The 25,675-nt window shown below is 44.9% G+C and overlaps 1 protein-coding gene across 6 annotated transcripts in view; it reads right to left on the reverse strand.

Annotated features, from left to right (window-relative positions):
* Positions 1-3,880: 3,880 nt before the first annotated feature.
* TPM1 (tropomyosin 1) overlaps positions 3,881-25,675 on the reverse strand; it is a 26,163-nt gene continuing 4,368 nt past the window's right edge. Inside the window, exons 2-9 of one of the 6 annotated variants that reach the window (XM_077747689.1) lie at positions 18,047-18,180; positions 15,872-15,989; positions 14,494-14,564; positions 13,653-13,728; positions 13,149-13,211; positions 12,573-12,642; positions 11,100-11,178; positions 9,611-9,687 (exon numbers count right to left, since the gene is read on the reverse strand). In XM_077747689.1, the coding sequence (XP_077603815.1) occupies positions 9,684-9,687; positions 11,100-11,178; positions 12,573-12,642; positions 13,149-13,211; positions 13,653-13,728; positions 14,494-14,564; positions 15,872-15,989; positions 18,047-18,180 (615 nt within the window). In that variant the 3' untranslated portion in view covers positions 9,611-9,683. The other 5 variants (XM_077747681.1, XM_077747682.1, XM_077747708.1 and 2 more) reach the window with 5 other exon arrangements.

A 25,675-nucleotide genomic window follows, 5' to 3' on the forward strand; every position in this document is an offset into this window, starting at 1 on the left:
AAGAGTCTAAGGAACAAGAATTCCAGTGGAAAGGCAGCATTCCAAATCCTGAGTATCTCCTGAGTTGAAAACAGATCAGGACTCACCATGATGAAGTGTGCTTCCCTGTTCCCACAACCCCATGCAGCATCCACTCAGAGGAACTTTGGCCCTGCCAGACCCAGGAGGCCCCTTGGGACCCAGAACGGACAATCCTGCCCCGCCCCCGCCAAAGGACTTGTTTTGCCGTCACTAGCTTTCTTCTGGAGACATGGATTCCCAAGTGGTCCTGCCCAGTAGCTCCTCAGGAACGAACCAGCGGCAGTACTTCTGTATTTCTACTGTCTGCTTTCCACTAACTAGCACATCCAGATGCAGTTTGAGAACCCAGCAACAAAAAACTTACTTTCAAAGGCCAGTGTTTTGTTTAAGAAATGAAATCTCAATCTATGGCTTTGAAACATTCTTTACCGGGACGCCTGGGTGGTTCAGTTGGTTAAGCATGCAACTCCGGCTCAGGTCATGCATGGTCTCATGGTTCTTGAGTTGGAGCCCTGGGTCAGGCTTTGTGCTGACAGCTCAGAGCCTGGAGCTTGCAGCCTGCTTTAGATGATTCTGTGTCTCCCTCTCTCTCTGCCACTCCCCCGCTAGCGCTTTGTCTTTGTCTCAAAAATAAGTATCAAAAAAAAAAAAAAAGATTCTCAACTTTCTGTGCACAGGCAGTTAACGACTCCAGAATGGTTACTTGAGCATTTGGGTCTGGGCCATTTGTCCAATTAATAAACATATTCTGAATGGCTTTTATGTGTGAGGTACTGATGCACGGCAATGAATGGTCCCGGAGGCTTTCACTCCAAAAGCACAGAAGGTATTTCCAGTTTCCCTAAGGACCCCAAGGAAGAAGGAAAGGGACTCTGGCTGAGGAGCAGAGAAGGGACTGGAGGTGGCAGGAGCATCAACACACCCCACCTCGCTTGGGTCACAGGCTTGCGAGGAAGTGCATCTCTTACAGATGAAGAAATGACTGCTCAAATGGTGAAATTAACTGAGGTCACACAGTGAGTGGTCGAGCAGGTTTCAGAGCTTGCCTGCCCCTTTGCTTCCCAGGCCCTGCAGGAGAGCTGGACTCCATGGGATTGAACCCAACTAAGCTTAGCTGAGCAATCTTGACCAAGCTACTGAACCTCTCTAGGCCTCCTTCCGGCTCTGAATCAGCACTGCGGTTAGGGCATCAGCTTTGGCAGGCCCTGATAAGGCCGTGACTTGGCTCTTTGTTCTCCACGGCCTTGGTAACAGATGGAAATAAAACTCTTAACAGGCAGCAGACACCAGTCTCTAGGTCGATGCCCATTTGTCAAAAATTTGGCAAAAGCTGCATTCATATTAGCGGGCCCTCAACATAGCTTCATTCATTGTTTGACACACAAAATTTATGACATCTGCTGGAGGAACAGAGCTCTGAAAACTCTCAATGTCAAGAAGTATATATAATGGAAGGAACATTTCTTGCACCGCCTGACATTTCAGATTTTTTCCCCAAGCCCCCTGTCTCCAATTCTGGAAATGATGGCTCCCTGAGGACCTCAGGGCTTTTTGTTTTGATTGGAGAATTCAGATTTTTTTCTCCCCCCGTATGTACATCTGACTGCAGATTTAAAACAAAATCACATCTACAAATAGTGATGACAAGTTGAAAAAATGGTTAACATTCACTCAAATGTTTGTTCAAGTAGAAAGACTTACTTTCACCCCCCTGGAGGCAGAAAAAAAAAAAATCAGGCCCAAAGTATTAAACTCTGGAGGATACATACCAGCATACACAAAAATTAGTTTCTTTCTGCTAATGACATCTCCAGGAGCAGTAAGTTGAGGAATTGTTCTCTTCAATGCCAGTCTCAAAAAGCTCAGAATGTGTCCAGAAAGCGCTTTTCTTTTCTCCTCAGCAACAGTGTACGGAACTCTCATCATAAATTTAAACATTTTTGGGAGATGCTTATTTCTTACGTGTAGCTCCTTCTCTGTGGAGAGCCAGTGTTTTACCCTGAACAAGGCACCTTTTCCAACTTCCCATTCTGAAATCCACACCTGTTAATGGAGTTTAGGGTATGAATCTTGAACTATTTCTCTGCACTTCGTGGTTTACTAAGCAGTGACCCATCAGCTTCCAGCCTCGGTGTCTCCAGGCTGAAGGGCCGTCACCTTGCTCCTGACCTCACAGGGGAGCGTGTTCAGGGATTATCACACTGGAACAGACCCAAGCTGAGTGCCACGTGGAGACAGGGCATTCCCTCCTCTCAGAAAGATCAGGTAAGAGTTCTTTGAATTGGTGCGATGCTTCACTAATTATGTCACCTGAGCCCTGGAACCCAGGGAGGAAGTCAGGCTGTAAACCACTCACGGGTGGTCACGTCCGCCCCATAAGCCGCCTCCACCTCCGCCTTCCCTGCCCCTCCTCCCCCAACTGTATTCGCGGCTTCATCTGTTTCTAGCTCTGTCTGGCAGCTGCTGTTCTTCTGCCATGAAGCATCTGAAACAAGCGGAAGAATCCAAACAGGGCTCTGGAGCCGCACAGGCCTGAATCTGAAGCCAGAGCCCACTCCTCGTGAGCTATGGGACTGTGCACTTTCAGGGACTCTCTGAGCCTCGGTGTCGGTATAAATGAAGCAGGGGTGGATGTGAAGCTGAGGTAACACTTGGAAGGCACGTTAATATAGGTGCTGGCGTACAGGGTCTCAGAAAGGGATTAATGACCAGCACCATCTGGGGCAAAGTTCGTGTTGCCCCCACTTTACCAAGCCTGATATTAAACTCGCTCTCCGGTGGTCTGTGGAGTGCGTGTGACATGACGGCGGCAGTGGTTACCAGTTGGCAAGTATGTCCTGGGTGCCGTGTTATGTACTTTACTACAGAGGTGACGCATTCCAGTCCCATGGGGATATCCTAGGAGCTAGGCGGAATCTCATCTCCATTTGACTGATGGAAGAATCTCAGATTTAAGGACTTTGACAAGGCTACTCAGCTAGGAAAGGTCAAGCCTGACCTGGGTCCTAAAGCGAAAGGGTGCTGGGTTCAGGAAAAGCCGCTGTGACTACAGTGGGGGAGAGAGGCCTTCCTGGTCTTGCTGAGGACAGGCAGGGGTGAGCCTAGGAGTGGTGAAGATGAGGAGCGTGTAACACCCAAAGCGCTTCTTTGCTTCACACACCCTTTCTTTCTGTGGAGAGACAATACCGATCAAAGGACCTGGAAGAATAGCTACAGATAATACTAATACTTTTCAACGAACATATGATCTGTCATCCAAATCCGTTTCCATTTATTTCCATCCCACCACGTTTGCTTTCCAAGAGAATGTTCTTTTCCGCCCTGCAGCACAGGTTTGGCCAACTAATAGTGTTCTTGATCATCCGTTTGCTTCAAGTCTTTAGGAGTGACCTGTGATATTTTCAGTTTCCAAGCCCCCCAAAAATGAAGGTGTATTGGAATTTAGAACTCACCACGAGTGAGAAAGCAGAAAATCACGAAGACCCTTCGGGGCAGTACTTGTGAGAGTCACACCGCTGGGGGCAGGAGTGCTGGCACCTGCGCCGCTGCTGGAGGCTTAGCTACGACTTGAGGAAAAACCCGCGAACAGTACAGTCACTGCAGAAGCCTGTATGTGTGTGCAGACGTATGCCCGCACCGTGGAGGCAGGCTTTTTTGGACGGGGTCTTTCCCGCTGGACTGTAACTTTAACAGACCAAAGGGATGCTGCCTCGAGAGCTTCTGGGAGGATAAGACGCGAAACCCAGTTTCCCCTGATCTTTGGGATATTGTTTTAAGAAACCACTCATGAGGGATGGTAGGTCGATCGCACCATCTAAAGTTCACCAAGTAACAGCATACAAATGACAGGACCACCAAATTTAGAAAATGTCCTACAAGGTGCATTTTATTCCATACCATTATACAATGTTTACATATAGTTATAACTCTTAAGAAAATGATTTTTCTTTACCGATTGTACGTAGTGCCTAAATCTTTTACTTTAACAGGGAGAAATGGAGAGTGGAAATCCATACTGAATGCTATCCTACAAGTTGCAATGAGCAGCAGATGTGCCAATGAGAAGGAAACAGAAGTCTTAAAAGAGCAGCGCGCCTTACAAACCCTTGGCATGAGTGAATTCAGGCATACCGGATCCGCAGTCTCATCTCACAATAAAACTCAAGACAAAATAAATTAGTGTTGGACAGGATTCTAAATTGTACAATATTGAACGAAAGACCACAGTGGGACCTTTTGTTTTAAGTAGCACCAATCCACACCTGATTGCATTTTCAACATTAATCTTCCTGTTGAATTCATCGTTGGCACTTTCAGTGGAAATCTTTCTGCTTTAGTGAGGATTCCTAGACTGGCTGAGTATACTGTGTTGCAAAACTCTCTACTAAGTGTGGCAACGTCAACCTGGGAAATGGCACATTTAAGTCATTACGGCCCTGCCATGGGCTCGCCTTGTCTGTGTGTATGTGTGTCTTCCCTACCCCCTGACCTAGCTGGTATCTTGTGGATGTTTCTGTGACAGTGTAAAAGTAAATAAAAATGCGCTTAAGGGGTTTCATGGTAAGCGTGGTGTGTTTCAAAACAAAACAAAAAACAAAACAAAACGACAACAAAACGACATGAAAGAGTGTGGTCGCAGCTAAGGAGGGTTCACATGTTGTTTAACTCCAGTAAAGTCTGATCCAGCATCTGGTGCATACTAAGGTTTTCTTCTTTGGCATGAGCCACTTTCTCTGTGGTGGGATTAGAAAATTAAGTCATGAATAGCCGCACTTTGGACACAGAGGTGGTTTGTACATTTAGGCAGGCAAACTTCAGTCACAGACAAAGACGGGATGATTAGGGCAAGGCATGCTTGTAAACTACTGCTCACTGCCAGACAAGGACCCACGAAAGGGGAAGACGTCTCTGGCCCAAAGGAACTACAGGCACAGCGGGCTCTCACAGAGTGTTCAGGTGAACCTCCACCAATGCGCCACTCCGAACAGAGCACGGGCGGGGCCTGGTGAAGGTCCCCCGGCCACATACTATGGGAACAGGGATGGTGCTTGCAGCCCTGAAGTTAATATGGCAGACACTTCTGAGTTACAGGCAGTTAAAGATCTGGGAGCTGTGTTGTAACACAACCTCGCAGAAGACAGATGATGTAAGTAGATTTTCTGACAATTGTGAAAATGATTTATTTTTGTTGCTCATTTAAAAAAAAAATCCACGTTTCATGCACACTTCAGTAGGACATTCTCGTACTATTCTTATAGTGTTCTATTTATTATTAGCATGACATTCTCACCAGATTCCAACAACACCATTAGACGGAATAAAGGCATACCTTTCAGACAATCAGGGACTTCTGACATGAGCTCCTGTTTTCAAAAGCTATTTTGCCCAAGCATAGGTACATTTAATCAAACACTATACCAGATATTAAGAAGTTAGGAATATGAATATGTAATAGCAATATATATATTATATATTGCATCCTATATAATAAATATATATATATATATATAGTTACACATTTCTCTGCTTTGGCTTTCTAAATTAAACAGAACTCAGTTCTCTGTGGGAAAGAGAAAACAATTTTTGGTCCCCATCCTGTATCAGTTCAACAAGAAGACCTGCGATTGCTCAACTGATTGTTATAAATATTTAATCCATATACACGTAAGTAACTTTACCATAAAAGCAGTTTTGGGTTTAAAGAGAACTTAATGATTCCAGGTTATAAGAGGAAGAAAGATGCAGCTGAAGCCAGCCTTTCTGCTAATTCCCTCCACGTACAATTCTGCAGAAAGCAAGTGTTGTTGGCCCTATTAGTTGAAGGCATGGCAGTCTTGGACTTCCTGCCCATGGGCTCCATTCCTAGAATTCAGCCCAAGTTCTTTCCCACTTAAGTTTAATCCTCATTCAGGGCCAGCTTTAGTTGGTTAGTTAGGCGGCGGTTTTGCTCAAGTTGCTGGTAGAGTTGATCTGTACAGGTCAGCAAGCAGGTTAGCAGAAGAGAAGAGGCAGAAGGAAGAGAGGTTAGCCAGACGTGGTGAAGGAGTTAACAGACAGAACACAGAGATCCCTCAGGCCACCTGCCGAGCAGCTCACCCTTACCCGGTGGTCGTGTGTCCCATGCCCAGGAAGGATGGGTGGAAAAGGCCTGGCGGACTCAGGACAAGCCAGGATTTCTCTCTTGGTGGCCAGGGAGGTAAAGGGAGGAAAGGGGAGTGACAGGGCGAGAAAGAGAGTGGGGAGTTCCTCTTGCACCTTACTAAAAGCACTGTGTGAATGGAGCCACGCGCAGCTCCCGGCAACAGCTGGAGGAGCCAAGGCAGGGCGTCACGGTGGGGAATCTTGCAGTGAAACTTTAACCTGCCCATTTAACCCACCTCTTCCCAGAACCCCTTTCACCTGCACTCCGGGGGCTGGCTCTCCTTTCAGGCAGAACCAGGAGGGTGCCCCTGGCTGCCTCACTCAGCTCTTAAAATGCATAACTAAGCTCTCTGTTGGTCCTCAAACACCACCATAGAGGGTGCACTCTGACCTCTCATCCAGCTATGACACAGCCATGACCCTATTCAAACAGCGAAACACGGTTTTCAAACACAGTTCTACACGGAACCGATGTAAAATTCATTTGCCGACTTCCTGAAGAGAATGGTGTTCTCGTGTGGAGTGAGATGGAGGCATACAGCACAAACGAGATCTCAAACATCCACAAGGCCACTGGCGCATCATCAGTCTTACACCCGGTGTGTGATGTGTTCACGCACCATGGAGGCCAACCACAGGTGTCAGTCTGGATCTGACAGCTCGGGGGATGCCCTCCAAATGACAAGAATCTGGCGCTTAACATGAAAAGTTGGAGGATTTACGACTGGTTTGAATGACAGTGACAATCTGGACCCAGAAATCCTACCCCTGGGGAGAATGAACCTATCCAGCCTCTGGACCTCAGGGGTGTTGGGAAATTAATCTGTTCTTATTTCAGCTTTCTCTGATAAGTGGTAGGAGATGGGGAAGATGATAGATGCACTATGCTTTCTAGCTTGGAATGTCTGCCACCTTGTTCTACATTTTCTGGATATTCAAAGCCCCAGTCAAATGTCACCTCCTCCAGGTAGCTCCAAACATACATCTATGAATTCCGACTTGCTTCACTCCTCTACCTTCCACCAAAATAGCCCATCAAGGGCAAAGAACATTTCCGACTCATCTCTTCACCACCTCTCCATTGCCTTTCAGTGTCCTGCCTAGGACACCTGCTTGGGGTTTGCAGGGTTAAACCCCACTGGCACCTCGACACCACTGCAGGGGGGCGATCGCTATGGGCAGGCAGGATGTCTCAGTTTGCTGAGCCAGTATTTGGCCAAGCTGCAATTAAAGACCTTTGGAGAAACCCCAGAGAACCCAGAAGGTCAATGCAAATTCAGCTTAAATGACAGCTGTCCCTATGCATCCCGCCTCCGGGCCTGCTTCACTTCAGCTGCCATGGAGCTGATTTGCCTGGGTAGCCTGAGGGCAGGGACCGGACCGGACGTGGTTTTACATTTGGAAGTATTTTCCCCTCCTGTCCTACCTCCCAGATGTCTGGAGCCTCCAGTACCCAGACTCAGGAATGCTTTCTGTTTGGTCCATCCAGGTTCTTGAAGCAGCTGCAGCTGTAGCCTGACCCTCTGAACTAGAAACAGGGACCCTGACAATTTGATAAAATCAAGTTGCTATTTACCTCTAGTGCACCCATACCTTCTTGGGCTATTCTAGATTCCCAAAGCATCAAGTTTCCCACTTCTCCTTGCAGAATGTACTTACACAAAGTGTGAAAATCTCTGTAAAGGTTTCCCCTACCGCTCCCCCCAAAACAGATATGCCTCCAGAATTAACTGCGCCTCTGCTCAGCAGAACTTTGAGACCTGTTATTTTGTCTATAGTAGGGTTGCTCGGAGAAGGGCCCCCTTCTATTACTAGTAGGTTTAAAAAAATATATAGCAGGAATCATAGTCAAAAGCAGACCCAAGGAGCATTAAGGGGGAAAGAAAACCCATGAAATTATAGAAGGCTTTTACACTCTCAAGGGAGAGACATTGACTCCAGATTCTAAATTTTAAAACATGTACTATGCCAGTATTACGATGCTTTAACTTACAAGCCCTTAAAAAGTATTTTTTTCTCTGCTCTGAAGTCTTTGTGGAGTGACTGACAGTATTTTCAGTTTGTCTACATTTGAGTATATACCAACATGCTCAGGCTAACAAAGACAGATGAAGATCACTCACATTTAAAGCACAGGAGAAATAGAGCCAGACTGTTGAGTTGCAGAAATGTTGGGAATTAAACAAAAACCCAAGTTGTAAGTTTAAGTTCTAATTTTGCAATTTCTTTTAAAATCACTTAACTGTTGTTTTTAAAATGAAATAGCAAGACATAAATAAAATATAACTATTCTGGGGCACCTGGATGGCTCAGTTGGTTAAGCATCTGACTCTTGATTACAGCTCAGGTCATAATTTCATAGTTTGTGAGTCCCAGCCCGGCGTTGGCTCTGCGCTGACAGCATGGAGCCTGCTTGGGATTTTCTCTCTCCCTCCCGCTCTCCCCCTTCCTTACTCATGCTCTCTCAAAATAAATAAACTTAAAACAAAACAAAAACTATTCTGAACAATTCCTACTAACTACACTGTTAAAAAAAAAAAGAAGGAACTCCAATGGTTATACTTTAATAACATCTAGAAATGAAAAAAAAAAAAAAAACAGCTGTTATCACAAAGATTATATATGTACAACTCCTCCTCAAGAATACATGAGGTCCTTAAGGGCACAAAAATGAAGCCTGACTTAAATGTGACCATATTTAGAAAACTTAAGATGTCATCTCATGATCTAAATGAAGGTGGCTGAGTAATGAATATACTTTTAAAAAGCTTTAACTGTTCTTTGTGCTGTAAAAGGAGGATCGACAAGAACCTCAACTAACATAGTTTGGATCCAAGTTCCAGTATGTGAAGTCCCAGCAGTGTGGGACGGCTGTGGAGCCTTCGTCAGAGCCTTGCATTAGTTAGCTGCATCCTTGCAAACAGGGCCATCTCAGCACTGACACATCTAATGATGCTCTGCCTCTGGCAGAGGAAGGCACTGCTCAAGGCACACCTGGTCACTCCAACAAGTAATGTCCCCGTGTGGGGTTTCTCAGTGAGGACTACACACCAGCACCATCACAATCTCAACAAAATAAAACATCCCACACTCTAACCTTTGGAAACCAAAACTCTAAGAGGGACCCAGGCATGAGTATTTTTTAAAAGTTCCGCATGGAAGTACTGCTTTAAAACTTTTTATATTCGTGTTCAGGATGAAAAAAAAGAAAAAAGAAAAAAGGTAGCAGCCAAAAACTAACCCTCCTATGTGTGAAGCAGGTTTGCAGTTTTATTCAGTGTTGAAACTAAAATGTCAATAAATAAGAAGTAAAAAGAATAGCAAACAGGAATAGCTTACACAGTGTTTATTTTACACTGAAATGAGGAGCTTCTGTACAAGGGAAAGCAGTGTGCCTGGCTCTCAGGCAGGATGCTAAAAGAACGAGCCAGGTCAGCTGGAGAAGAGACAAACCGCAGAGCTCAGAGAGGTGGGACAGCCAGCTTGATGAAGGGGTCTCAGGAGAAGTGAAGCAAAGAAACTTATCTGCATGAGGAGAAAAGGTGGGAGAAAAAGAAAAAAAAAAGTGGCACAATGGCAAAAAGGAAAAGCAAACTAACAGAGGAGAGCAGCACTTGAAACAGGCAGGAAGCAGACATGCAAAACCCGCGGCCAACTGCACCTGCAGGAGGAGACCCCTTGCCCACGGTGTCTGGACCCGAGGCCAGCACGGGCCCCTTTGGGTGACGGCCCATTGTCAAGAAGGCCCAGGAGTTCAAAAACAGATTTTAAGCTAACTCACCTTTAAAATACTTGATCATAGTTGATGCTACAAGTTTTCCCTATAGAATCACCACATTTAGCACCGGAAAAGACCTTAGAGACAGATGTTCTGCTTCACCCCCTCATTGACAAATGAAGGAAGAGAAGATGGAATTCTACTTTCCAAGGCGACAGTCGTGTCTCTAATGGTGATGTGGAAATTCTATAGCCTGTAAGGCAGCAGGCACATGCCACTCTCGACACTACCATGTCCATGCATGGGTGGGTCTGAAACTTCCAGCTCATCTGGAATTCAGTGCCATATTATTAGAATGAAGAGAACGCTCTGGGCAACACTCCAGGTTAGAATTTAAAGTGGGAGAAATGTAATGCTTAGGTTGGGTTAGCAATCCTGGATTAGCTGTGTGTGCTCAAAGTTCTCATATGAACAAGGTATGTACTCCGACTCTCGCTGCCTCACATAGTTAACGGTGAGCCATTAACTCCTGAGCTCATTACACATGCTGTGTAATTGGGGTCTTACATCCCAATTCTTTGACACCAGCTGTCGTGTTCACTGTGAATATTTCAATGCCTTTTGTCTAAACACAGAAAATTAAAGGCTTGGTTATTCAGCAGATGAACCGTTACTCTCCAGAACTGTGAGAAGACAGTGAGGAAGAGATCATCTCTCACAGCACCACTCCTTAGGCTGTGGTGGATCTATCTCCTCTCAGATCCTCTGGAACTGGACATTTGAGGGTTCCTTAAATGTATAGTTCTTTTACAAAAATGACCCTATTGTATTTAATTGAATCTCAGGAAACTGATTTTTGAAATTTCTGGGGAAGCTCCTGCACCACTGCATAGTCTTCAGATTTTGCTTGAGCCTAGTTTAATTTCCTAAAAGGGTAGTGCTCAAGTCATTCCTATTTCAGTTCGCTGCTTGGTGGGGACAATCTAGCTCAGAGATCGTGAAATTCTGAAGAGAAAATGATGTGTATAGACTGACTTAATCTACTTGGCTTTTACATTAGTAGAATGTGAGCAGACAATAACTATCCAAGATTATGCAGAGAGAGCAAACAGAAAGGTGTGAAGATGGAGATTCTGGAGGTAGAGAAGGGAGCAGTGGTGAGTTTATCATATTAGCGTGAGGGCACGGATGTGAGCAGGCAGGGTGCATGAACATTTACATGGAAGTCATATCGTTGAGAGCGTGGTCCAGCTCCTCGCTGATGGCTTTGTACTTCAGTTTCTGAGCGTACAGCTCGTCTATGACCAGGAAGTGGAAGGCAGAGGTGCAAGGACATGGAGAGTGATCAAGAGATGGAGGGTGAGCGAGGGTGGCATGGACACCATCCCCACACAGCAGCAAGAAAAGGGCAATGCATGAAGGAAGTGATGCCGCAGCAGGTGGCCAATGCAGGAGGCGTGCGTTTTGTTTTTAAATGAATTGAAACAAAAACAAAAGAACAAAACCCGTTAGAAAATAAAACAAGAAAGACGCAATATGAAAAATCATAACAAATATGGTTGATCAGTAAATCATGTTAAACCCTGAACAGAACCTCAGAAGGCCGTCTCCTGGGTAGGTAATAGAACATTTTCCCTTTCTATAGCTGTATTTTAATTACCCTGGTGTAGTCAGCCACCTGCAACTCTCCACAGTGGAGAAAATTCCCAAGGGCAGTGTTTTGGGAGAACAATTTGTGACGCTGTAATCTGCCTCTGCCTTCAAACCTGACTTCCTGACCAAACTAGACCACTGGGGTGTCGGTTTCTTAGTGCCCCGGTGAGCTACTCCTTTGGTCTTCTCACTAAGCGACCCTGTTACTGGACCACGAGGCTTGAAAAGTGAGGACAGCCACACGTTCATGGTGGTGTCGTGCCAGGTGTGCAATTTAGTTTTTGTAGTGACGAACGTTTCATACTTTGTGCGCTGTGGCAGTCTGTTTTACAACCACCTGCCACTCTCTCTTCTCCACTAGCTTGGTCCTTCAGTGCCTTCGCCAGCCCCCTCTGCCTTTCTTGTATACTCTATGTACTCTTCTTTCTTTCGTTTTCATAGCTGACCCTTCACAAGCCTCAGAGTTCAACATTTAGGATTTCCGTGAGACAAACGTGGGTGTTACCAAAACAAAGCCTAAATATTTTAGGGGAGAAAGGCTTGAATATAATCTCAAAAAACAATGTCCTATTACCCCCAAAGCCCTTTCAGAATGTAGACTGTTTACCAAGATATTAAGGACTTAAAAAGGCCCACAAAAATCCAATCCTTACACTGAATTCGTACTTGGAAGATGAGTTGTGTCTGAAAACAAATCCATGCCACTCTGACAATTAGGAGGTATCACCAAGCAGAAAATACACTAGTTATTCTCACTACAACCACAAATAAACCTGCCACGCTTCTCCAGAGTGTGAAGGAAGGCTGCATGGCGTCTATCCTTACAAAGACATGTGCCTCGTCTGGTGGCTAACAGTCAGCTGGTGAGCAGAGAACTCAGAGTTTAAGAGCCACAGAATGAAAACCCCAAAGGACAGGCAGGAGGAATGTGCAAGAGCAAAGAAGTATATTGAGGAAGATGCCCTTGGATTGGCAAAATGTTTTGCCAGGTCAGTGTTCAACCATAAGACTAAATTAAAAACCAAGCTTAAGATCTTACCTTCTAAGTCATCAATGCTTTTCTCCAATTTAGTTACTGACCTCTCCGCAAACTCAGCCCGAGTCTCAGCCTGTAATGATTCCATTTATTTTAGTCAAAATTGGGAGGTTTTACATTTGCAGGAGCTACAAATACAGGGAAAACTAGAGAATCAAAATCAAGCACAGCGCCCATAAAATGGGTCTGAAACTTTAGTCAGTCACTAGCAGAGTGCACTAGCTCCAACACTACCCTTGAATATTCCCGATGTGGATCACCATACTTGGGAAATGAAGCAGCTCTGACCAGCTTCATACAAATGGACTCATTTAAAATCCTGGCTTCGGGGGCACCTGGGTTGCTCAGTCGGTTAAACGTCCGACTTTGGCTCAGGTCATGATCTCACAGATTGGGGGTTCGAGTCTCGCATTGGGTTCTGTGCTGGCAGCTCAGAGCCTGGAGCCTGTTTCAGATTCTGCGTCTCCCTCTCTCTGTCCCTCCCCTGCTCAGGTTCTGTCTCTCTCTGTCTCAAAAATAAACTATAAAAAAATTTTTTTTAAAAAATCCTGGCTTCGTCTAAAACACTCATAGTATTACCTCCTTCAGCTTGTCAGAAAGAACCTTGATCTCTTCCTCATATTTGTCTTCCTTCTGTGAGTACTGTAATTAGAAAGAGGATTCCAGATGTCAGGCTACAGCTCACTCTATACTTAGGTCTTCTAATACAAAGAAAGTGCCAGCCCAGCCAACAGATGTTGAGGATCCGTTAGGAGGTAATGGAGCCTCTGATATCAGATGGCACACTACAATACGTTCTCTGTTTCCTTGCCTATTGTTTTACATGGGATAAGAACAAGATAACTTAGCCATGTGGCACTTGGTTTAAATTAAATTGTCATAGATGAGTCACATACTCAACATAAAAGACGTTCTCTATTAACAAAAGAATCTGTTATCCAACAACCATCAGGAAATCACCTCAAAATGATGCCATTTGCTAAACAAATACTTTCATCAGCAGGGCCTCGGAAGAGAAAAAGGATGTGTATTTTGAGCAGCTCTTAAAAGATGCTTCTCCCCCACACCATGCTCCTGGCCTACCTTCTCAGCCTGAGCCTCCAGTGACTTCAAGTTGTTCGTCACAGTTTTCAATTCTTCTTCAAGCTCGGCACATTTGCTAATGTTTTCGATCAGAGGCAGAAAGGGTGGGAGACAAGCCCAAAGAAGGAGGAGAGAAAAAAGGAGAGGGATGGGAAAAAATGAAAACCGAGTCCGAGAGAACAAAGGGCTGCCTTAAAGTAGCCAAATCATCAGGTATTAAAAAGCTCAACTGTGTCAAGCACACTGCCCCCTTCAACTTGCACCAGCAGAAAGGCAGGGTGACAAAACTCCAAAAATTATGAAGTATGATAATTTGGCTTCTTTTTTGGCTGCACCAAAGAGCATTTATGAAGGAAAAACAAAGGAGTTTAAAGGACCCAAAGAAAGCACTTAAAGCAAGAGAGAAGACAGCAGAGGGTGTCGTTATACCAAACGAACCAGTAGACACTGGAAGCTGAAAGGCGTCTGGGTTGCAGTTAAACCTAAAACCACACATGAGCCATCAGTACCTTATCCTCTGCAGCCATTAATGCTTTCAAGGTCTGATCCATTATTCTTAATTGTTCTTCCAGCTGTCGAACTTGGCTGTTAGTGGACACAGGAAATGCACAAGGCCATTCTCAAAATCAGTGTGCAGGTAAGGCATGCAGTGATACACGCATTCATACAGACACCCCACACAAGTCCTCCGTGTTCCATACTCGTAGCTCATCCATGTCAGATGAGCACAGGAGGAGCCCGGAGCTGAAACAGGTAAATGTGCAGCTGCCAGAAGGTCATGCTGTTTAGTCACTGCTCTGTAGCGCCCCGCACACAGCAGACTGGCACCAGGCCTGCTTACCTTTCTGAGAGCTCAGCCCGCTCCTCTGCGCGTTCCAGGTCACTCTCAATGATGACCAGCTTACGGGCCACCTGCAGCAGGACAAACACAACACAAACACACACACACACACCATGGGGATGGCAAGCTTTGAATACAGGGGCAGGACATGAAGGTGGGTACTGGCCCCACCGGCCCCTCAAAGTTCTTATCAACAAATAAGATGACCCTCTTTCCCATGGAGGAGAGAGAAGTGACTCTCTACCAGGAGGGCCAGTGGAGAGCAGACCAGAGGCTTCTGCTCACAAAACCCAGGATGGTTCATTTCGAGGAGGCAGTCTCATTTTAAGCCTGACCCGGGTGAAGTCCATTTAATTACAGAGCAGCCAGCCAAAGTGTGGAAGGGGGTAGAGAGAGGAAATTCACCATCTTGAAAATAGCAGCATGGTGAGACAAGATGTATCTGATGCTATGAAGGTAGGGGCTGCCAAAAAACACTGAAAATAATCCTGAGAACTCTATCAAGTTAAGAGCTCTGTACCTCAACCTCCTCTTTGTGGAGGAGGTTAAAAATGACAACAGGATAGCAACAGAAGCTAACATTAGATGAGCTAGTAAGATGACTAATGAAGTCAGCTCTGTATTTAGTGGAAGAAAGAATCTGGGAGAAGAAGAGATCCTCTGAAGCATTTCAAAACTAGTAGGCATAGTGCAACCTGGAAGTAATAACAGTAATAATGATGGTGGTAACAATAATAATAGAAAAAAGGAGTGTCAATGTCATTTCAAGATAGTCATGACACATTAAGATAAAACTAAAACAATAGTCATGTTAGCTTTGTTATCATAGGAGGTTGTTCTCATGGGGACATGACCAGAAGCTGATTCACCCGTGAACCTATCTTGATAAAGGGATTCTACCACCTTGAAAAGAGAGGACAGACTGAAAAGGGCCTCTTGAACCTACATGGACTTTAGAGCATGGACTGTGTGTCTATACTGCCTGAACCGGACCATGTTAGGTGAATCACACCAGGAAATGCTGCCTGCATGGTAACAATATGAGAGGTTCTTTCCACAAGTGAGGTCCAACTCTCCTTTCTCCTGGCCAAAGGTCTTTTGTCCTGGTCTGGGGACTGCACCGGTGGGGATCCCAGGGGAAGCTTCGGTCTTTCTCACTGCTATGGACTGGCTCCATGAGAGAGCCTGGATGCCTTGGTAGGATCAAATAAGAACTGTTTTCTGGAGAAAAAGGAACAATGCTTCTCAAAACCACCCATTTCCACCAAGGAAGCAGAGGGTTTCATTGAAGACCGCAAGGCTGTAAGCACTGGTCCCTGGGCCCCACCAAGGTCACTGCTGAGGGGGGTCCATGAGGCTTTGGGCCCCAAGATCTGACCTCTTCATACTTGCGGTCGGCATCTTCAGCAATGTGCTTGGCCTCTTTCAGTTGGATCTCCTGAATTTCCATTTTCTCCTCATCCTTTTGGGCTCGACTTTCAATGACTTTCATGCCTCTGAAAAGGAAGAGAAGCAGGAAGACCCAAGGTTTAGAGGAGACCTCCGTAAACCCACACTGCACTGCACTGGTCCGTGAGGCTTGGTGTAACTGGCAGACCAAAATAGACCACAGAGCTGCTTTTATTTCCCAAACCATGAAGTAAGAGTTTCCAGAGCTGAAGGCAGAAAAAGACATACACTTCTCTGTTTATTGTGAATGAAACCTCACACTTTCAATGCTAGTGAAGCTGTCCAGGGATCCAATGTTAAATGAAAGGTACCATGTCAGGATCCTGTTTGAAACTGGGAGGCACGGAAACAGGAAAAGCCAACATGCTTTACTTGCTATATAAATAATGAGATTTCTTCCTTTTCCTAGTGGGAAGATTCAGCTTGAAAATGGACCAAAGTTAGAAGAAAAACAAATCTGTCTTCACGTACTTCTTCCCTCAAAGAAGGTAGCTACTCTTACCCATTAGTCACAAATGTAAATATTAGATTGAACCATATGAAAATTGCTGATACTTATGTCAGACCTGCAAAAATGGCAATTTCATATGGATCAACTGAATACTTTAGATAACAAACTATGAGTTTTGCCTTTAATAGAATTCTTTCATAACAGAGGTGTTGAGAGATAGACTGATACCATCGCCTGTGCTGTGTTTGGATTTCACAGTGTTACGTTTTGGAAAATGTAAAGTGTTGTGTGATATATTACAGTTTTATGGAATAAGTCATTTTAAAATGGGATTCATTTACCAATATCTAAGTAGGCAGTTCAGACAATGAAGTACTACAGTATGTATCAGGAGACTAAAATTCTTGCCTTGTCTATAAATTCCCTGTGAGACTTTGGGTAGGCCACATCAACTTCTAAGCCCTAGTTTTCTCATTTGTAAAATGAGGGAACCGGGGTAAATGATCTCTAAATTCCTTTTTTTCCTACAAAGTCTAACATTACCAGATTGCCTTTTAGGTTTACTAACAAGTATATTTCAGGAAGAGGCAGCCACAAAACCACTGGTATGTGTGCACTGTAAAAGATGATAAGTCATTTTAAGGAATTCCAAAACTCTGGGTTAGGGAAGAAACAATAAGCAGCAGTGAATTATAAGCTGGAAACTTCAACTTAAATGCTTCTTTAGTCTTCAAGGCTGAAATCACTCCTTACCCATGGTGGCAGGGAGCAGAAACTCACTTCTGTCGCAGAAAGAGAAATGGAAAGAATGATGGAATACCTTCACCTGCCCAGGTCACAGCACAGATGCTCACTCCTGGTGTTCTGAGCCACCACATGACTCTGTCATCCCTCCAAGCAGGAGAACTCTCCAATTTCATGGGGTCTGTCTTGGAATGCTTCTATGCAATATGAATACATTAACTGAAGCAGTTGAGCATAAGAGAAAATGACTTCTAGAATACACAGAGTTGTGCTGGGCTATATGGCCACGGTTTTCCTTCACTGCCACAAAGCTGAATCTTGGAGTAATTATCAGGTGGAGCTAGGTTACAGGGAGTGGGCTCTGAATACATGTGTGTTTGACTGTATTTACGCGTGCGTGCACGCGTATCTTATCAGCATTACTAAGTCCAAAACAATTTACTTTTGCAGATAGTATTTCTGTTTTATCGGTGCGTCCTCTCCCAGCCATTTGCTGGGTTATTTGACAACTGATAGTCCATGGTCCATTTATCTAGGCCCAGTCTTCTTGGCATATTTTAAATAAAGTTTATCTTTTAAAAAAGCCTAACTGCTCTGCGGTCAGCAGGAAGGAAAGAACCCTAGGATTTCTCATTTAAATGTCCATCTCGCTCTCTGGACAATGAGCTCTATGAAGGCAGGAATAGGATCTCTCTCTTCTTTGTAACCTTGGGGTTTAAAGGTTTGTACACAGGTGCTCCACTAATGTTAAACGAACAAACCTAGTAAAGTTATACCTGGGGTCAAGTGAGGAGATGATTCCACCAAAGGACTGTAAAATTCTGAAGCCCCAAAGATCAGAGAAGCCCTCCTGTTCCACCAGGAGGAGAGGCCTGTGCAGCAAGGGTGGGCTGGGAAAGGCACCCTCACCTCTCACTCTCGTCCGCTGCCTTCTCGGCCTCCTCCAGCTTCTGCAAAGCTGTTGCCAGTCGCTCCTGGGCACGATCCAACTCTTCCTCAACCAGCTGGATGCGTCTGTTCAGAGAAGCTACATCGGCTTCAGCCTAGGCAGAGACAGTGAAAGGCATTTCAGACTGGGAGAGAAAGTGAGGGCGCGCCTGTACAAAGTGGCTGAGCCAGAAACACCGCCTGTACAAAGTGGCTGAGCCAGAAACACCGATTTTGGACAGGAAGCCTGCCCTAGGGTGAGCTACCTTTAAGTGCATCACACGCCCTGGTCAAGCCCAGAGTTCTTGGAGACATTGCTACATTGATTTATACAGTGAATGGCCACACACGTTTCTAAGTCCACACACACAATTCTCAGCGGAGAGAGGGACCGTTAGTACGCTCTCTCACTTGGTTCCTATCTTCCACAGAACTCCATGCTGGCTCCAGCCGACTGCTAAAGGACCGCTTCATTATGGCCACCTCCCTCACGGGGGCCTGAGGACTGGACAGACAAGAGCTACCCAGGCTCCGCCACACGAGACAAGAGCAGTCCAGGCAGAAACCAGACTCAGGAGTCTGCATTCTCCTTTCTCCTGGCCACTTTCTCAAAGGAGTCTTATAAAGGAATTAAAATATCTAAAAACTCAGCCGTTCTAAAATATACACCATACAGACACAACCACCCCTCCCCGACCCGTTTCAGTAACCCCTTTTAGAAGAACTCGGTCATACTGGAACAGGGCCAAGACAAATTTCCCAAGTGTTCTTGAGATAAGCTTACTGGCATTTCTTACAAGGTTGCTGTAAGAAAAGTTTCAAACTCCTTAGGAGAAAGCAGTATAGATACTATTTTTATTTGGTATCTGCATCTAAATTAAGATGTTAGTTTTTGGGGGATGCAATGATTACCTACTATCATAAGGACTTTTTACTATGAGCCTCAGAACACTTGTAAGACTGTGATGATACACTACATACACTTGCACGGATGTTAAATAGTATGCATTTAAATATTGCATAATAATATTATTATTGGTGTAATTTAAATATTATTGCATTTAAATATTATGTGTGGAAGTCACAGAGAGAATGTACTAATCAGGTACCAGTTCCTCATCTGCATCCACTGTAAATGTGTGTTTATCCTGGGGTGAGAAGGTTTTCAGGACACCACCTCAGAGTTTTCTAAAAATTACCATACATACTTAAGGCACCCATGCTATTTCTATCCATATTCCTGCGTTCTTTACTCAGCTGAAAGCTTCTTACATGTAAGGAATTACAGTTCCCTACACAGAAAGAATATGGGCTCAGTAAACATCTACTGAATAAAATAAGTAAGACCGACTTAATTTAAACAAAAGCAACTTTCTTAACTCATGGACTCCTGATGTACACAGTCTAAAAGGCACACGTAGTTAGAGAGAGGCTCTGATTATGGCCTTGAATGAAATGAATATGAGAACATTCAGCTCTTTGCTCCTCTGGATTTGTAAAATTTTAAATGCCAAGTTTTGTCTGGGAAAGAGAGGTCATTAGGGCATCTCGAACCATGGTGAAGGCCTCTTTATAAAAAATTCAAGTACACTTTTATCTCGACAAAAATTAAGTATGTTGTAATAACAGGCTGATGGAGACAGGGAATAGGAGAAATGGGAACTGGATCTGAGGAGGACAGTTTGCAACCCTATAGGCCCACAAAGTAAATCCTTAGGGGTGCACAGCTGGTAATGGGTTCTGCTAAGTCTGACTGGCTGATGAGTATGTTTTTTTCTAGAGGAGGGGTAAGAGTGAGAGGGACAATGCATTTCTTATGTAAAAGGAACTATTGTTCTAGTCCTGTTTCTTAAAAATTGGAAGGAAGTATACATTTAAGGGTATACTTTTAGGTCAGGTCAGCTCTGTTCACTTTCCTGTATTTTCCATTTCTAGTAAAATTCTATCCCTTTTATGAACAGGGCCTGTGGTGGTAGGTGGTGGTGGGGGGGGCTGTCAGGAAACAAGCAAGTGTGAAAGTTAAAAACAAAAATGGAGAGCAAAAACCAAAAATACCTTAGTAGAATGTCTGGGTCATATACTTTAAAGTATTCCCCACCTTTTGTTATTATTTTGAATATGAAGGCAAGTATCTTTGTTACAGGTGCTGTGGCCAGAGAAATGTCAACATGATTTTCTAAATATTTTCTTGTAGTTTCTGCTCTATGTTCCACCTGAGCCCCAACCCTGAGGACTTTGTACTCACAAAAAGAACACAGTCTATGCTCTGGGGAAAGGACCTTCTGGATGGCAGGCAGTCTAGGTCCTCAGCTGGTCATGTGGCCGGGGCACTGGAGAGTAAGGAGACCATGCCCCAGGCTCATTCTTGCCTCTGCACACAAGAGCTCCCTGCCTGAGCGGCCCCCACCAATCTGTAGCTTCCCTCTTGTTGTCCCTCACTCTTAACCACTCCCTCCTTTAGCTCTGGACCCTGATAACGTTAATGTCACAACTCTTTCCCAGGAACATGTCGCAGAACCTTAGACTTCTTGGCATTAGACAGGGCCTCATACAGGGCCCGTAAGCAACAGCTGGGAATGGAGGTCCATTCTAGCAGCCAGGGCTGTGCACAGAGCAGACCTGTGGCTGGTTCACAAAATGGGGTCTCAACTGTTTAACTGTAAGAGTCCCTAGGCATCATCCAGCAGTTCCCACGACTGGCTGAGCGTCAGAGTCCACAAGGAGGTGTGTATTAATGATGCAGACTTCAGCCCTGTCCCCAGAGATTCTGATTCAGGAGGTGAGAGGGGAAGGAAGGCATCTGCAATATAAATAAGCACCGTGTGCCATCCCTCTACCTTCCAGGCCCCACCATCCAAAGAAGCTGCCAAATCCTGTGAGAACCACTCTTCTAGCTCTCCTTTCAGAAGAAGGGAGAGAGGAAGCTTGGGCCAGAGTGCTGACCCTGCTCAGGCCACACAGACATCAGGGGAGACAAGACTAAAACCCCAGTTGTCTGGGTCCTCGTGTGTGGCCCTGCCACCTCTCACGGCCTCCAGGGATCTCACAACGGCACTGGAATTGGTGGTTCTTACCTCTTATCTTCTCTCTTCCTATGTCAGAGTGGGAAGTCCTCTACAGTTTCTCCCAACACAATTCCCCACGTGGACGAAAGGCTTCGGTGAGGGGCCAGCCAGAACTCGGAGAACAGTTACTGTACTGCAGAGCAGCCACTACCTCCCTTCGGAGGTATGGTATTCCACTGAAAACTTCACCAAGCAGCGCTCATGGGTGACATCTCACAGGCGGACACAGAGCCATTTGCTCTCAAGCTGGGAAGCCAACGCCTGCTGCCCTTGAGGTTTCACAGCAACACAGACAAAGGTGTCTGCTGGCTACAGCTGGGACCTGGGAGCAGTGTCTGGGATATGTCTATCTGCACGTAAGCTTTCCCTGGGAAAAACCTGGACTCCCACTGGCTTCTCAGGCCCTACCATACTGGGCTGGTCGTAATTCTGTTTGGGTCCCTAGAACTCAACTTTAATTTCATAAATTAATTACGGGTACTTCGTTTATTTTTATGTGTGTGTGTGAATATATGTGTGTGGTTTGGATTATGCTCTGTGTTCAAAAGGCCCCTACTTCTCGCCTTCACTAGCTTTTATTTCCATATGTGTTTTCTAAGTTTGGAGGTTTATTTAGGTATTCTCTAAGGTTCCTTCATCACAGAACCTGGGTAGTCTACTTAAGATTTAAGCTTTGATTACCTCTGCCAGGGCAAGTCCCCAACCACATGAGTGTCTGTTATTTAAAAAGCACATATAAACAACAAGGAGTGTGGGAAGGGTCAAGACTCCAGATGCAAATTATTTCCAGGCATGGAAGTCACCCTTAGTGTGCTGGGTTAGCTTCTTCTAACAATATGTTGATAACTACTGGTGGAGTCTTTCAGTTTGGGATGCTGGTTTCCTTTATTTCTAAAGTGCTATTGTGTCCCAACATGTAATGAGCTACTCAGAAAAGAGACTGCTATACTAGTAAAAGCTACCAATTATCTCCCTGCAGATCTGTTGTTAAACAACCACCAAGCACTTAGCAGCTGTGCCTGGCCTGTCCCCTCACCCAACCCAAAGGTACTAGCTACCTACACGGAAAACAAGGGCAGGCACACCACTGCCCACAATCCCCAAAAGGTACTACAAAGAAATCAAGGGGAACAGAGCCACTTCAACGCTGCAAAATATTACTCCAAATCCAACTGGACAGAACACTTTTATGATGTCTAGATTTTCATGAAATCCAGATGTTTCAGCCAATACAACAACAACAACAAAGTAAATAAAAATACCAATGATTTTTACTTTAAGAAAGTATTCTAGTTAAGACAGTAAAGAAAAAAAAATAACTAGGAGAATAACATTCTATCCTAAAAAATGATCCTCTGGAATATGTTTTCAAAGTCCTGCCCGAATCAGAGTGGAACATGGGGTGATCAAAGGTCAGGCATTTTTATTTCATGCAAACTGTAGTTATAAAGTGAAGGTTTCACCCAATTTGCTGTGTAAGACCAAGTGACTACAGCCAAGTTAAACTTCTGCCCTTATATGGTAAGGAAAGGGGAAAAAAAACCCACTGATGACATTAAGGGGCACTCCCATGGATAACAGATAAACACAACCTCCTCCTCTGTGCCAAGACCTATAATTTATGAGGCATATTTGTATAATGAGGGAGAACGGACATGAACAGGGCACTGTAATGCCCTTGCCGTGCCTACATATGAAAACAGAAATCATGAGTGTATATTCCAGTTATTGCCAGTCTGGGGGTGCCAATGTGAGCACAAAGTGCACTCCTGAGTTTCCTAGTCTCAAAGCTATTTACCAACTTGAAAGTGGGAGAGGGCAGGAGACTTTTGTTAATTGATTATTTCCCATTATTTAATAAAGTTGCTAGTTAAGAACCTATAGGCTACAACTTTAAGTCTCGTGGTTTGCTGGATACTACCCAGAAAGGAGGAAAGACTGGCTCCTTCGTGCTACCTTTTCCTTTGATAATAACAAAAAACATGCAAAACCCTGGTGTGTCACAAGACCTAGAGTCAATCATTATATCAAGCAAAGTATGCCCATTCCAACAGTTTGAAGGGCCCACACACCTTGGAAAAACAAACCAGTAGTAAATAAGGGATAGGCGGGCTTTCCATGGTAAGTGCTGGCAGAAGAGGGCCAATTAACTACGGTATGTCTGAACTTTTGGGGATCAGAATTGAGGGCCAACCCTCCAGTCAAATATTTCTTGCAGTGGCTCATGATTTTGTCACTAAACCTGTATCCTTGTAACTGAGACAAACTGTGACTACTAGCTTAACTCAAAGCTATGTCTGACAACTACCAAGAGACCACCTCAAATTAAAATTAACTACCTCTAAATTCCAGTTGCAGAAGTTAGGAACAGCTCTTAAACTGAAACGGTCTCTTCTGACTCACTCCTCAAACTGCTATCTTAAAACTGCTATCTTAAAAGGTTCTGGGGAGCCAGGGTGGCTCAGTCAGTTAGGCATCTGACTCTTGATTTCAGCTCAGGTCATGATCTCAGGGTTGTGAGATCGAGCCTTTTTGTCACCAGACTTAGCATCTGGCATGGAGCCTGCCTAAGATTCCCTCCCTCTCACCCCACCCTCAAAAAAAAAAAAAGTTCTCTGTCCAATCACCTGGATAGAGTGTTTTCAAAATTACTTCCAAAAAATTTGAAACTATTTTAAACCACTTTAAACACAAAGCTTTGAAAAGAATGAAAGCACCGTCTTTAGCCAGCAGGCCCAGGAAGACTACTGTTAGATGCACAAAAGAGAAGATGGGCATAAAAGTAACAACGTGCCCTTCATAAAATTAATCTTCTGTGTCTAACATCAAACACTAGAACAGGAGCCAACAGAAGGCTCTCCTGTATAGGACTACACACTCCCTTTCTTAGGAGGGTGAGGGGAGTGCTCCTGGCTTCCACCGCTAATGCCACTGCAACCAAACATTTCCTCCAGTCTGCTCACGTCCTCTCTCCATTCAAGTTTCCAAAAGAAAAAAAAATTATTGGTTACATGCATTTATATGCAGTGCTTTAACATGTAGCGAAAAGAGTAGGCCATTTTCCGGACCCTTTGAATAGGTGGTGAACTGAAGGCGAAGCGGCAATGAATAAAGCCAAGTGCTGTGCAGTTTTAATACCAGCTGACACTTAGCACTTACTCTGTCGTGCCAAATACTGCTGTAATTTCTTTACACATTCTAACTCCTTTTGCCACCTCAACAGGTAGATATTATTATTATCCATGTTTTACAGTTAGGCTTCAGTGAACTTCAGTTCACTGCCAGTGAATCTCACAGGCAGTTAAGTAGCAGAAGCCAGAATTCAGATCCTGGCAGTCTGGGTCCAGAGTTCTCATTCTTATCCATCACGTTCTATTAGTTCTAATGGTTCAAGGACAGCTGTTAGCCAGTCAGAGAGGGAACTGGAGTCACTTTATTGCCTTGTTGAACTCAGACACATCAACGGGGTCTCTGCTGACTTGTTCTCAGGAAAATTATTTCTTATTAACTTCCTGATTCCTGTCTGTATTTTACCTGAAATTTCCTCTAGTTAGGCCTTCCTCCTAAGAGGACCCATTTGTTTCTATGTATGTTATGCAAAACAGGTACTGAAGTTTCTGCAGCCAGCCATATTGCCATTACAAATACCTAACCCAGAGGATTTACTCAACTCAAAAGAATGGGTCCATTTTAAGCACAGCTGGACACCATATTATGCTTGTCATAAAATTCCCAAGGTGTTTGAGTATCCTGATTTAAAACACACACTCAAAAATCAACAAACAGCAAATGCCTGAGCTACCTCTGAAATCCTGTTCCTGTATGTTGGATACATTTGCCTTAGGAGACAGGAAGGAAGCCAGGTATTACATTCAACATGGGGGAGGGGGAAAGCCGGGAGCGAATACACCCAATAATCGTTGACATGAAGCCAACTTTTTTCAATACTCGGTAACAAAGGAATATCTGTATAAGACCAATAGGGACGAGAGACGGTTAATACAAAGGGAAAGGTAAGCGGGTCCCATACTATGTATGTCAGAGACCGGCGCTGTCAAGGTCTCAACCACCACAAAGAAACAGACTTCCAGAAAACCAACGGCCGACGGGGATGGTGGAGTTTAGCATCCCCGGGCCCTAAAATCTGGCAGTGCCCCAGACTTTCCCTGTCAGCGCCCCTTTCCAAAGGAACGGACTTCCCAAAGGATTTCCCTCTTCCCTCCCCACCCTTCTAGTAAATAATGCCAGCAGCGCAAAGTGCACCTCCCGGGAGACCCGAGACACCCGGGCCGAACGCAAATACGCCCAAAATAGAGCCCTTTCTGGGAAAGCGCGGTTTCCAGAACCTTCTCAACACCCCTCCTGCTTCCCCTCGGGGCTTTTACTTTAAACCAGAGAAGATGGAAAAAGGAAGGGCCGAAAAGAACAGGCAGGGCCCCTCCCTAGAGCCCGACGCCAGCTGCCCCAGGTGCGCCAGGTGCGCCCCCGGAGGCGTGGGGGCAGGGGCAGGTGGGCTCTGGAGGGCCCCGCACCGCTCCCGGGGCCC

This window comes from Crocuta crocuta, unplaced genomic scaffold (assembly GCF_008692635.1).
Source record: "Crocuta crocuta isolate KB4526 unplaced genomic scaffold, BGI_CrCroc_1.0 scaffold130, whole genome shotgun sequence".
NCBI lineage: Eukaryota > Metazoa > Chordata > Mammalia > Carnivora > Hyaenidae > Crocuta > Crocuta crocuta.